Source organism: Rhinoderma darwinii, chromosome 1, assembly GCF_050947455.1.
Source record: "Rhinoderma darwinii isolate aRhiDar2 chromosome 1, aRhiDar2.hap1, whole genome shotgun sequence".
Taxonomy (NCBI): domain Eukaryota; kingdom Metazoa; phylum Chordata; class Amphibia; order Anura; family Rhinodermatidae; genus Rhinoderma; species Rhinoderma darwinii.
Genome location: NC_134687.1, coordinates 419,488,337 through 419,501,290, shown reverse-complemented (window position 1 = coordinate 419,501,290; position 12,954 = coordinate 419,488,337). Strand labels below are relative to the sequence as shown.

General features: G+C 42.1%; 1 protein-coding gene across 1 annotated transcript; it reads right to left on the bottom strand.

Annotated features, from left to right (window-relative positions):
- Positions 1-10,607: 10,607 nt before the first annotated feature.
- LOC142650172 (olfactory receptor 11L1-like) lies at positions 10,608-11,540 on the bottom strand. The gene has a single exon (XM_075825592.1). The coding sequence runs from the start codon at positions 11,538-11,540 to the stop codon at positions 10,608-10,610; it is 933 nt and encodes a 310-aa protein (XP_075681707.1).
- Between the last annotated feature and the right edge of the window lie 1,414 nt (positions 11,541-12,954).

Here is a 12,954-nt window from a genome sequence, read left to right as displayed (position 1 = left end):
AGCGACCAGAAACCAAATGCAGCAAAATCTGTACACCAAAAGCAAATGGCGCTCCTTCCCTTCTGAGCCCTGCCGTGTGCCCAAACAGCATTTTACGACCACGTGTGGGGTATTGCCGTACTCCAGAGAAGTTGCTTTACAAGCGTTGGGGTTCTTTTTTTCCTTTATTTGTTGAGAAAATAAAAAATTTGGAGCTAAAGCTACGTCTTATTGAAGAAAAAGGATTTTTTTTATTTTCACTGCCCAATTCTAATAAAATCTATGAAACACCTGTGGGGGCAAAATGCTCACTACACCCCTAGATGGATTACTCAAGGGGTGTAGTTTTATCAATGGAGTCACTTTTTTGGCGTTTTCACTGTTTTGGTACCTCAGGGGCTTTGCAAATGCGACATGGCCTGCGCAAACCATTCGTGCTAAATTTGAGCTCCAAAAGCCAAATGGCGCTCTTTCCCTTCTAAGCTCCGCCGTGTGTCCAAACATCCGTTTATAACCACATGTGGGGTATTGTTTTACTCGGGAGAAATTGCTTTACAAATGTTGTGGTGCTTTTTCTCCTTTAGTCCTCGTGGAGATTAGAAAAAATTAGCTAAACCTACATTATCTTTGAAAGAATGACGATTTTTATTTTCACGGCCTACTTCCAATAATTTCTGCAAAAAACTTGCGGGGTCAAAATTCTCACTATACCCCTAGATAATTTCCTCAAGGGGTGTAGTTTCCAAAATGGGGTCACTTTTGGTGGATTCCCACTGTTTTGGCACCGAAAGAGCCCTTGAAACCTGACATGGTGCCTAAAATATTTTCTAATAAAAAGGAGGCCCAAAATCCACTATGTGCTCCTTTGCTTCGGAGGCCGGTGGTTCAGTCCATTACCACACTAGGGCCACATGTGGGATATTTCTAAAAACTGCAGAATCTGGGCAATAAATATTGAGTTGCGTTTCTCTGGTAAAAACTTCTGTGTTACAAAAAAAATAGAATAAAAATGAATTTCTGCAAAAAAAAATGAAATTTGAAAATTTCACCTCTACGTTGCTTTAATTCCTGTGAAACGTTTAAAGGGTTAAGAAACTTTCTAAATGCTGTTTTGAATACTTTGAGGGGTGAAGATTTTAAAATGGGGTGACTTTTTGGCGGTTTCTAATATATAAGGCCCTAAAAGCCGCTTCACAACTGAACTGGCCCCTGTAAAAATAGCCTTTTGAAATTTTCTTGAAAATGTGAGAAATTGCTGCTAAAGTTCTAAGCCTTGTGACGTCATAGAAAAATAAAAGGACGTTCAAAAAACGATGCCAATCTAAAGTAGACATATGGGGATGTTAATTAGCAACAATTTTGTGTGGTATAACTGCCTGTCTTACAAGCAGATACATTTACATTTAGAAAAATGCAAATTTTTGCAATTTTTCACCAAATTTTGGTGTTTTTCACTGGTAAATATTGAATTTATCGACCACATTTTTCCACTATCATAAAGTCCAATGTGTCACGAGAAAACAATCTCAGAATCGCTTTGATAGGTAAAAGCGTTCCGGAGTTATTACCACATAAAGTGAAATATGTCAGATTTGAAAAAATGGGTCCGGTCCTGAAGGCCAAAATGAGCTTGGTCCTGAAGGGGTTAAGCCACTCGCGATTTTCGCTTCGTTTTTCACAGCGTTTTTTATGCCCGTTTTTTGGAGCTGTTTTTCAATTAAGTCAATGAAAAACGCCTCCAAATACGTCCCAAGATGTGTCCTGCACTTTTTTTGACGAGCCGTCATTTTACGCGCCGTATTTTGACAGCGACGCGTAAAATAAAGGCTCGTGGGAACAGAACATCGTAATTCCCATTGAAAGCAATGGGCAGATGTTTGTAGGCGTATTAGGGGCGTTTTTTCAGGCGTAATTCTAGGCGTAACACGCCCGAATTACGGCAGAAAATAGGCCCTGTGAACATACCCTTAGACTCGCACCATGACCTAACAGAACCGATAAAAACACAGGGACATATACAAAAACACCGAAAAAGGCCATACTTACAAATGGACACAGCCAGGTCAGAAATGCTGATGAAAGGGCGAGCAGGTGCTTTAAATAATAATAGCCACTCCCACTAGTCTTGAGGGGAGTGGTGTGTGGTGCATGGGATGTGTAGTCAGAAATAATAAATGAAGAGTGTGTGTGCAAGTGTAATACTATAAGTGAAATATAGGGAGCAGTAATGAGTGAAGTGCCTCAATAGAAATAAATGGATAATGGGGTGCAAGTGAGTGAAACATGGAGGGATAGTGTGTACGTCATGAGGCACAACGTGTATAGCCAGGTAGAAGCCTATTTGTGACGCCTTGATAATTCATAGAGCAGGCTACCCTGCTTGCTATGCCAAACAACAACACACCATGCTCTCCCAGCATCAAAGACCCGGCTGTGTCCAAGAGAAGCGAATATACATAATAATGAAAAATACCTGGGGTATTGGTAATCATTTTGGCCAAAAGGACGCAAGCTCGCAATCCACGACAAGGATCCCCAGACTTGCGAGTCCCTAACTCCTAAACTGGAACAGAACGTTCCTGATGCACAAACAGAACCGATAAAAATACAGGGACATATACAAAAACACCGAAAAAGGCCATACTTACAAATGGACACAGCCAGGTCAGAAATGCTGATGAAAGGGCGAGCAGGTGCTTTAAATAATAATAGCCACTCCCACTAGTCTTGAGGGGAGTGGTGTGTGGTGCATGGGATGTGTAGTCAGAAATAATAAATGAATAGTGTGTGTGCAAGTGTAATACTATAAGTGAAATATAGGGGGCAGTAATGAGTGAAGTGCCTCAATAGAAATAAATGGATAATAGGGTGCAAGTGAGTGAAACATGGAGGGATAGTGTGTACGTCATGAGGCACAACGTGTATAGCCAGGTAGAAGCCTATTTGTGACGCCTTGATAATTCATAGAGCGGGCTACCCTGCTTGCTATGCCAAACAACAACACACCATGCTCTCCCAGCATCAAAGACCCGGCTGTGTCCAAGAGAAGCGAATATACATAATAATGAAAAATACCTGGGGTATTGGTAATAATTTTGGCCAAAAGGACGCAAGCTCGCAATCCACGACAAGGATCCCCAGACTTGCGAGTCCCTAACTCCTAAACTGGAACAGGACGTTCCTGATGCACAAACAGAACCGATAAAAACACAGGGACATATACAAAAACACAGAAAAAGGCCATACTTACAAATGGACACAGCCAGGTCAGAAATGCTGATGAAAGGGCGAGCAGGTGCTTTAAATAATAATAGCCACTCCCACTAGTCTTGAGGGGAGTGGTGTGTGGTGCATGGGATGTGTAGTCAGAAATAATAAATGAATAGTGTGTGTGCAAGTGTAATACTATAAGTGAAATATAGGGGGCAGTAATGAGTGAAGTGCCTCAATAGAAATAAATGGATAATGGGGTGCAAGTGAGTGAAACATGGAGGGATAGTGTGTACGTCATGAGGCACAACGTGTATAGCCAGGTAGAAGCCTATTTGTGACGCCTTGATAATTCATAGAGCGGGCTACCCTGCTTGCTATGCCAAACAACAACACAGCATGGTGTGTTGTTGTTTGGCATAGCAAGCAGGGTAGCCCGCTCTATGAATTATCAAGGCGTCACAAATAGGCTTCTACCTGGCTATACACGTTGTGCCTCATGACGTACACACTATCCCTCCATGTTTCACTCACTTGCACCCCATTATCCATTTATTTCTATTGAGGCACTTCACTCATTACTGCCCCCTATATTTCACTTATAGTATTACACTTGCACACACACTATTCATTTATTATTTCTGACTACACATCCCATGCACCACACACCACTCCCCTCAAGACTAGTGGGAGTGGCTATTATTATTTAAAGCACCTGCTCGCCCTTTCATCAGCATTTCTGACCTGGCTGTGTCCATTTGTAAGTATGGCCTTTTTTGGTGTTTTTGTATATGTCCCTGTGTTTTTATCGGTTCTGTTTGTGCATCAGGAACGTTCTGTTCCAGTTTAGGAGTTAGGGACTCGCAAGTCTGGGGATCCTTGTCGTGGATTGCGAGCTTGCGTCCTTTTGGCCAAAATGATTACCAATACCCCAGGTATTTTTCATTATTATGTATATTCGCTTCTCTTGGACACAGCCAGGTCTTTGATGCTGGGAGAGTATGGTGTTTTGTTGTTTGGCATAGCAAGCAGGGTAGCCCGCTCTATGAATTATCAAGGCGTCACAAATAGGCTTCTACCTGGCTATACACGTTGTGCCTCATGACGTACACACTATCCCTCCATGTTTCACTCACTTGCACCCCATTATCCATTTATTTCTATTGAGGCACTTCACTCATTACTGCCCCCTATATTTCACTTATAGTATTACACTTGCACACACACTATTCATTTATTATTTCTGACTACACATCCCATGCACCACACACCACTCCCCTCAAGACTAGTGGGAGTGGCTATTATTATTTAAAGCACCTGCTCGCCCTTTCATCAGCATTTCTGACCTGGCTGTGTCCATTTGTAAGTATGGCCTTTTTCGGTGTTTTCGCACCATGACCTGCCCAAAATTTCTTCAATTGGCATACTGAATTTAGATAATGCAATACTAATACCCAAATACTGGGTAAAACAGTCTTAGGGTATGTTCACACGAGGGCGTCCGTTACGGCTGAAATTACGGGGATGTTTCAGCCTGAAAACATCCCCGTAATTTCAGCCGTAACGGCATGTGCAGGCGCTTGAACGCCGCGTCCACTACGGCCGTAATTAGCGCTGCTATTCATTGGAGTCAATGAATAACGGCTCCAATTACGCCCAAAGAAGTGACAGGTCACTTCTTTGACGCGGGCGTCTATTTACGCGCTGTCATTTGACAGCGGCGCGTAAATTTACGCCTCGTGTGAACAGACAAACGTCTGCCCATTGCTTTCAATGGGCAGATGTTTGTCAGCGCTATTGAGGCGCTATTTTCAGACGTAATTCGGGGCAAAAACGCCCGAATTACGTCCGTAAATAGGCCGTGTGAACATACCCTTATCATTAGCCAGGAGTTAAAGAGGCTCTGTCACCAGATTCTCAAATCCCTATCTCCTATTGTATGTGATCGGCGCTGCAATGTAGAGAACAGTAACGTTTTTGTTTTTTAAAAACGTTCATTTTTGGCCAAATTATGAGCTATTTTATATATATGCAAATGAGCTTTGAAATGGAAAACTGGGCGTGGTTTTTTTCGTATGTCCAACTGGGCGTGTATTGTGTTTTTAACTGGGCGTGTTTACTTGTTTTACTAACTGGGCGTTGTGAATAGAAGTGTATGATGCTGACGAATCAGTGACCAGTCAGCATCATGCACTCGTCTCCATTCATTTACACAGCACATAGTGTTCTTACTAGAACGATGTGCAGCCACATACACAAGTGTCCTGATAATGAATACACATGACCTCCAGCCTGGACGTCATGTGTATTCAGAATCCTGACACTTCGGAATCTTTTCTGTGAGATTCCAGCAAGCCACGCGTAATCTCGCGAGATTACGAGGTAAACGAGATTTCGTTTCCCTTGCTGTAAATCTCACAGAAATTCACAAGTAACAATGAAAGAACTAACCAGACTTAAATACTCCATTCTAGAATCTGATAGGATGAAGACAGACAAATGAGAATGGCTCTGCAACTCAAACCAGAGCCGCACAGAAACTAGGCTAGTAGTCGTGACAACCTTAAAGAAACAGACGTTTCCTAACCGCAGACTTGCCACTCGCAGGATGACGCTGTTCCTGATGCTCCAGACCCTGCGACGTGGATCCTGCCCAGGGAGAACAGCAACAGCCTCAGACTAGTAGTCCCTCTACGAGACTGACGAGAACAACTCGCTATAGGTGGCTCAGCTTTTTGTCTCCTCCCTTGCCATCCTCTGATCTGGGAAGGAGTGAATGCCAGGTCTCGCCTCTTCATACACTGACCTGTGTGGACACTTGCTCCTGACGTCACTGGAATTTCTGCATCCACTTCACTCTGGCGTTGATGTCTCCTCAGCTGAAGGCCCCATGTCTACATAGCCATCATCCTCCAGATCGCCGTGCTATAAATATGCAAGGCGTCTCTTAGGCCGCCGTTCCCATGGCTCCGCAGCTCTGCAATAAGGATATCCATTATATAGGGACCATTCACCTTCAGTTGACAAGTGCAGGCTGTTACAGTTCCTCCGGTGCTCTAGTGTGACTTCTGCAGCTTCTCTGACCCGTATCTGGCCCATATCTTCATGAATGCTGGTGGTCTGACTAAGACAATTGCGCATTTACTTATTTTTTACTTTGAGCCAAATGTCATCTGACCTTTGGCACCCTTACCTCCCAAACCTAACACATTTACTAAGCCAAGATCAAAACCTTCCCTGGAGCCAAAATGTCACACGAGCCAAGTTTATGGCCAATGACAAGTGTCACCAGTTTTTCCGCCAAGATTAACCTGAGAGGGACCACAGTTTAATTGCACACCCTAAAGGTCTGGGATCCTTCCATTCCACTTTTCTTTTGCACCAGTTTTGATACATCTCTCCAATATATGCACACTTAGGGTATGTGCACACGATAACTGCAATTACGTCTGAAATTACGGAGCTGTTTTCAGGAGAAAACAGCTCCTGAATTTCAGACGTAATTGTATCTACTCGCGTTTTGCAGGGCGTCATTTATGGACGTAATTTGGAGCTGTTCTTCATTGGAGTCAATGAAAAACGGCTCCAATTACGTCCCAAGAAGTGTCCTGCACTTCTTTTGACGAGGCTGTTATTTTACGTGCCGTCTTTTGACAGCGACGCGTAAAATTACAGGTCGTCGGCACAGTACATCGTAAAGCCCATTGAAAGTAATGGGCAGATGTTTGCCGACGTATTGGAGCCGTCTTGTCAGACGTAATTCGAGGTGTAAAACGCCTCCATTACGTCTGAAAATAGGTCGTGTGAAGCCAGCCTTAATAGATGTTTTAGTGGTGGACAGAATTAGCAGAGAAGGATAGCGTATGGATATCTTATGTTCAAACTCGTCAAAGTTATATTAACCCCATCAATCAGAAGTCTTGCTTAATGTGCTACCAAATGAAAGCCTGCATTCTACTGATAGATGTACAGAACAATGGGGGAATTTTGTTTTTTGACAAGAATATATTAGGCACTTTTACTAGATTAGTAAATTGCTATTCTTTGATACGTAAAGGTTTGCCAACAGTGAACCAACCCCTTGCCGCCACAGCCATTTTTCCATTTTAATGTTTTCTTCCCCGTCTTCCAATAACAATAACTTATATACACTTATACTTATAATATTTTTTCATCAACATGGATGTATGAGGGCTTTTTAACGGCAAGGAAAGAGTTATACTTTTTAACGGCACCATTTATTGTACCATATAATGTACTGAAAAAGGGGGAAAAAATTATTTGTGGGGTGGAATAGAAAAACAGCAATTCCTCCTTTCTTTATTGGGTTTTGTTTTTACAGCATTCACTGTGCTGTAAAAACGACATGTTAACTTTATTCTGCAGGTCAATATAATTAAGGCGATGCTGATTTTTATATATATTTACTACTTTTACAAAAAAAAATAATATTTGTTAACCCCTTCCCGCCGCAGCCCTTTTTCAGATTTTCATTTTCGGTCTTCCCTCCCCACATTCCAAAAGCCATAATGTCTTTATTTTTCCGTCGATATAGTACTATGAGGGCTTGATTTCTGTAGGACGAGTTGTAGTTTTTCGTAGCACCATTTATTTTGCCATATAAGGTACTAGGAAACGGGGGAAAAATTATTTTAATAGAGATTCTGGCGTTTACATATTTATTTATTTTTTACCGCGTTCACCGTGCTGGTTAAATAATGATATATTGTAATAGTTCAGACTTTTACGGACGCGGTGATACCAATTATGTTTATTTATTCTTTTACTATGCTCTAGGGGGAAAATGGGGGGTTTTTGAACTTTTAATTTATATATATTTTTTTTAAACTTTATTTAACTCATTTTTACTTTTTTTATTAGTTCCCCTAGGGGACTTCAACCAGCGATCATTTGCACGATGTATTGCAGTATATAGTGATTCTGACAGGGCTCTATTAAGCCCTGCTCTTAATAGGTGCACAAAGATGGCGGACCTGGGGGACTTCATTAGGCCCCCAGGCAGCCATAGCGATTGCGTTGCAGGGGGTGCGATGAGCTGTTAGAGGGGGTCACCCCCTCTTTCTAATGATTTAAATGCTGCGTTCGCTATGCCGTTCATTACTCTGAAGTGTCGGCTGTAACAAACAGCCGACACCCGCATCGTGTCGAGCTGATGCTCTGCTCCGGAACTCCAGCTATAGGAAACCCCTGAAGTCACTGACCAAATGTCGGGAGTAGTGCTGGAGTCCCGAGCAAAGTGCTAGCTGATGCTCTGCTCGGGGAACCCAGCAATATGCAATGTGACAGCCCCTTGCGGTCATGCCATTGATAACACGCCGACACAAACAGCACAGGAAGCAAGCCCTCAGTCACGTGGGGCAGTGTCGGTGCATCATTATTATTAGAAAAGCTCCAGGACTTGCGGGAACAGTTCACTGGGTTTGAACGGCACAATTCAGTACCGAATCTTTAATAAAGTATATTGGTAAGTGACTTCTTTTTACATAAAAATATGAATGCAAAGCAATTTTTGGTCCCCAGATAACCCCTTTAAGCCCTGCCAGAGGCCTTGTGCTATACTAATACGCAATACAGGCGTATTAGGCAGGGCTTAACAGAGGCGGAGTGAAGGCAGACTTGGGGGCCTTCATTAGGCCCCTGGGCTGCCATGACAACCATCGGCAACCCGCGATCGCTTCGCGGAGGGAATGATGAGCTGTCAGAAGGGGTCGCCCCCCTCTTTTTAAGGTCTTAGATGCTGCGGTTGCAATTGGCCGCGGCATTTAAGGGGTTAAACGGCCAGGAACAGCGGGATCGCTGTTCCCAGCCGTTAGTCCCGGGTGTCAGCTGTAATACACAGCTGACTCCCGCAGAGTATGGAGCGGGCTCATCGCGTAAGCCCGCTCCATACATCACCCTCCACACTACGACGTGCTATTACGTGGTGGTGCGCGAAGGGGTTAACTGAAAAAGACATAATACTTCCATGTACCAAACTCTAAATTCACACATTAGTGGGAATTTCTTATTTCTTTATTGGTACACTTTTTGACCTGGCTTTGGTGCTTATTCATCATCTTCTAACTCAATATTTTGACTAGAAATGATTTAACATATAAGGGTATGTTCACACGCGCTATTTGCGGACATAATTTAGGCGTTTTACGCCTCGAATTACGCCTGAAAAAACGGCTCAAAACCGTCTGCAAACATCTGCCCATTGAATTTAATAGGTCTTACGGTGTTCTGTGCAGACGAGGTGTATTTTTATGCGCCGCTGTCAAAAGACGGCGCGTAAAAAGACGTCCGCCTCAAAGAAGTGCATGTCACTTGTTGGGACGTAATTGGAGCCGTAAAAGACGCCGCGAAAAACGCGTGCACTTGTCAAAACGTCTGAAATTCAGGAGCTGTTTTCGCCTGAAAACAGCTCCGTAATTTCAGACGTATTTGGCGTTGCCGTGTGAACATACCCTAACTGTTCAAATCTTTGTATGAACTTGTACATCCAGAACAGTTTTTGTGCAATACTTGCATGCATTTTCTTTGTCCAAATCCAGGTACAACTCCTGTCTTTTGCTGAAAAAAAACCACATGCAAGAACTGCTCCAAAACTGCACTGTGTGAACAAGACCTTAAAGGGGTATTGCCAGAATAAAAAAATATTGTCTGATTGCTGGTGGTCCCACGTTTTCGACCCACACAGATTGCGATAATCGGGATCCTGAACCCCTTGTTCCTCCTCACTGAACCCCCAACAGTGAGCCGGAGATTGAATGGAACTGTGTTCGAGCATTCAATGTCCATCAGAATAACGGAAACAGCCAAGCGCTGTACTCGCGGTTTCCGTCTTGCGCATAGATTTTGAATGGAGCGATATTGCACATACACAACCGCCGCTCTTTTGATTGTCCTCCTCACTGCAGTTGAGCAGTGAGGAGGAAGAGGTGGTTTGGTTCCCCATTTCTAACGATTGATGGGGGTATCAGCAGTGGGGCTTCCAGCTATAAGAAACATTTTCACCTATCCTGTGGATCGGTAATAATTTATTTTTCTGCTACAACCCCTTTAATGATCACATATATTCTAGACATTAGCTTATTTAAGATTTCCTATCTTTTATTTTACTCTATCATTGTTTGTAACATGTTATCCCACATAGTATGTAGGCTCATCCAATTTTTTTCCAATTCTTTTCTGGTTACAAATCACTCTCCTATAGGTAAATTAAATTCGAATGCATTTGTGTGAAAACACCTATAATAACCAATAGAACCCCATAGTGTGTATGGACCGTTATCTGGGTGAAAAAAAAATGGCTAACTGGGAAAAAAAATCCACTGAAATTCTTGGAACATTCCTAGTTTGGCTATACAGTAATTAATAAATATACATAAGCTATATTAGAGACATATGCGTGTTCAATATGTTCTTTTTAATTTACCCACAGCTTTCCATAGAGCATTTTTCATTTCTTTGTTTCTTAGGCTGTAGATCATAGGGTTTAGAAGGGGAACTACAACAGAATAAAACACTGAGACCACTTTATCAACTGAAGAAGAATTCTTAGCTTTTGGACGTATATACATAAAAATGACTGTGCCAAAAAATATGCCAACAACTGCAATATGAGAAGCACAAGTAGAAAATGCTTTTTGTCGACCAAGGGACGATGGTATTCTCAAGATGGTAATAACTACTGAAACATAGGACATAAAAGTAAAAAAGAAGCATCCAAGAATTACCGTCCAAGCCACGGCTGAAAAGATGATTTCATTCAACAAGGTATCAGTACAAGACAATTGTAACAGAGGACTGAAATCACAGAAGTGGTCAATCGTATTTGGTCCACAGAAGACTAGCCGTGACATCATAGCAGCTGGCAAAGAAATTGATAGGCAGCCAGCAATCCAAGATGTAGCTGCAAGCCTCACGCAGGTGGACCTGCACATAAGGTTGTTGTATCTCAAAGGATAGCAAATGGCCAAGAATCGATCGTAAGCCATTATATCTAATAAAAAATGTTGTGTGGCTCCAAGAAAGAAGAGAAAATAAAATTGGGAAATGCACCCAGTGGAGGAGATTGTTTTATTTCCAGTTCCTAAATCTTTAAGCATCCTGGGAACAGTGACAGTAGTATACCACATTTCTAGGAAAGAAAAGTTTCCAATGAAGAAATACATAGGTTTGTGAAGTGATCTCTGGGATGTCACCAGGGTGATGATAACTAAGTTGGACATCAAAGTCATGGAGTAGATGATTAGGAAAAATATGAATAGAAATAATTCAGTATGCCTGTCAAGAGAGAAACCCAGAAGAATAAAATTTGTCACGGAACTGTTGTTAGTTCTCATTTTTGTCCACCAGACATCTTGGTGTTAAAGTCCTGCAACAACATTATTAGTCATTAAGAAATTTAGAAAAAATTACTTCTGATGTGGGACCAATTGTAAAATAATTTAGTTAATGCATGTCATATAATATATTAAATTTGTATGGAAGTTTTAAAGGGGTTGTCCAGTTTTTATTTATTGGTTTCCTTATTTGTAGAATAAGCGTTTTTTTCCGCTCAGTATTTATGCAGCGTGTGGATGAGATTTGTTCAAATCTCATCCACTTTTCTGCTACTGCAGTATTTACGCTTTGTGTGAACTTACTCTAAGGGTATGTTCACACACATTAATTACGGACGTAATTCGGGAGTTTATGCCCCGAATTACGTCCGAAAAATGCGCCTCGATAGCGTTGACAAACATCTGCCCATTGAAAGCAATGAGCTGACGTTTGTCTGTTCACACGAGGCGTATATTTACGCGCCGCTGTCAAATGACGGCGCGTAAATAGACGCTCGCGTCAAAGAAGTGACCTGTCACTTCTTGGGGCGTAATTGGAGCCGTTATTCATTGACTCCAATGAAAAGCAGCGCCAATTACGTCCGTAATGGACGCGGCGTTCAAGCGCTTGCACATGCCGTTACGGCTGAAATTACGGGGATGTTTTCTCCTGAAAACATCCCCGTAATTTCAGCCATTACGGACGCTGTCGTGTGAACATACCCTTATAGTCATCTCTATCAAGCTCTTTGGACAGTTAAAAGTGCTCAATATTTCCCCAAAGATTCCTAATAAATGGCCACTTTAATAATAATTTATATTGTAATAGGCATAGCCAGGGGCGGATTAAGGGTACCATGGGCCCTGGGCACTTTTTCAAGTCTGCCCCCCCCCCATCCCGAACTCTAAAGACAGATTTCTCTTTAGGCTGCCACTGATCTGGCACGGTTTTGAATTGGCGGTAAAAGCAGAATGAGCCATACAGAAGAAAAAAAGCAGAATACTTTGAGACACCAAAGAGGTCAGGAGCTTTATAACGTTTTTATATTTATGTCAATGGAGTGGTGTGTGAAGGATTATTTTTTTGCGGGAGGAGTTGTAGTTTTTATTGGCACCATTTAAAGTACCATATAATGGGTGAAGCGATTTCTCCATGGTATTTTGGGTTTAGTTTTTACTGTATATATTTAACATCTACTTTTAACTTAAGATAATGTAAATATATGCAGCCCCAGAACCAAGCTCAGTACAAATCTACAGACCCAGAACCAAGCTCAGTACAAATATACAGACCCAGAATCAAGCTCAGCACAAATATACAGACCCGGAACCAAGCTCAGTACATATATACAGCCCCAGAACCAAGCTCAGTACATATATACAGCACCAGAACAAAGCTCAGTACATAAATACAGTGCCAGAACCAAGCTCAGTG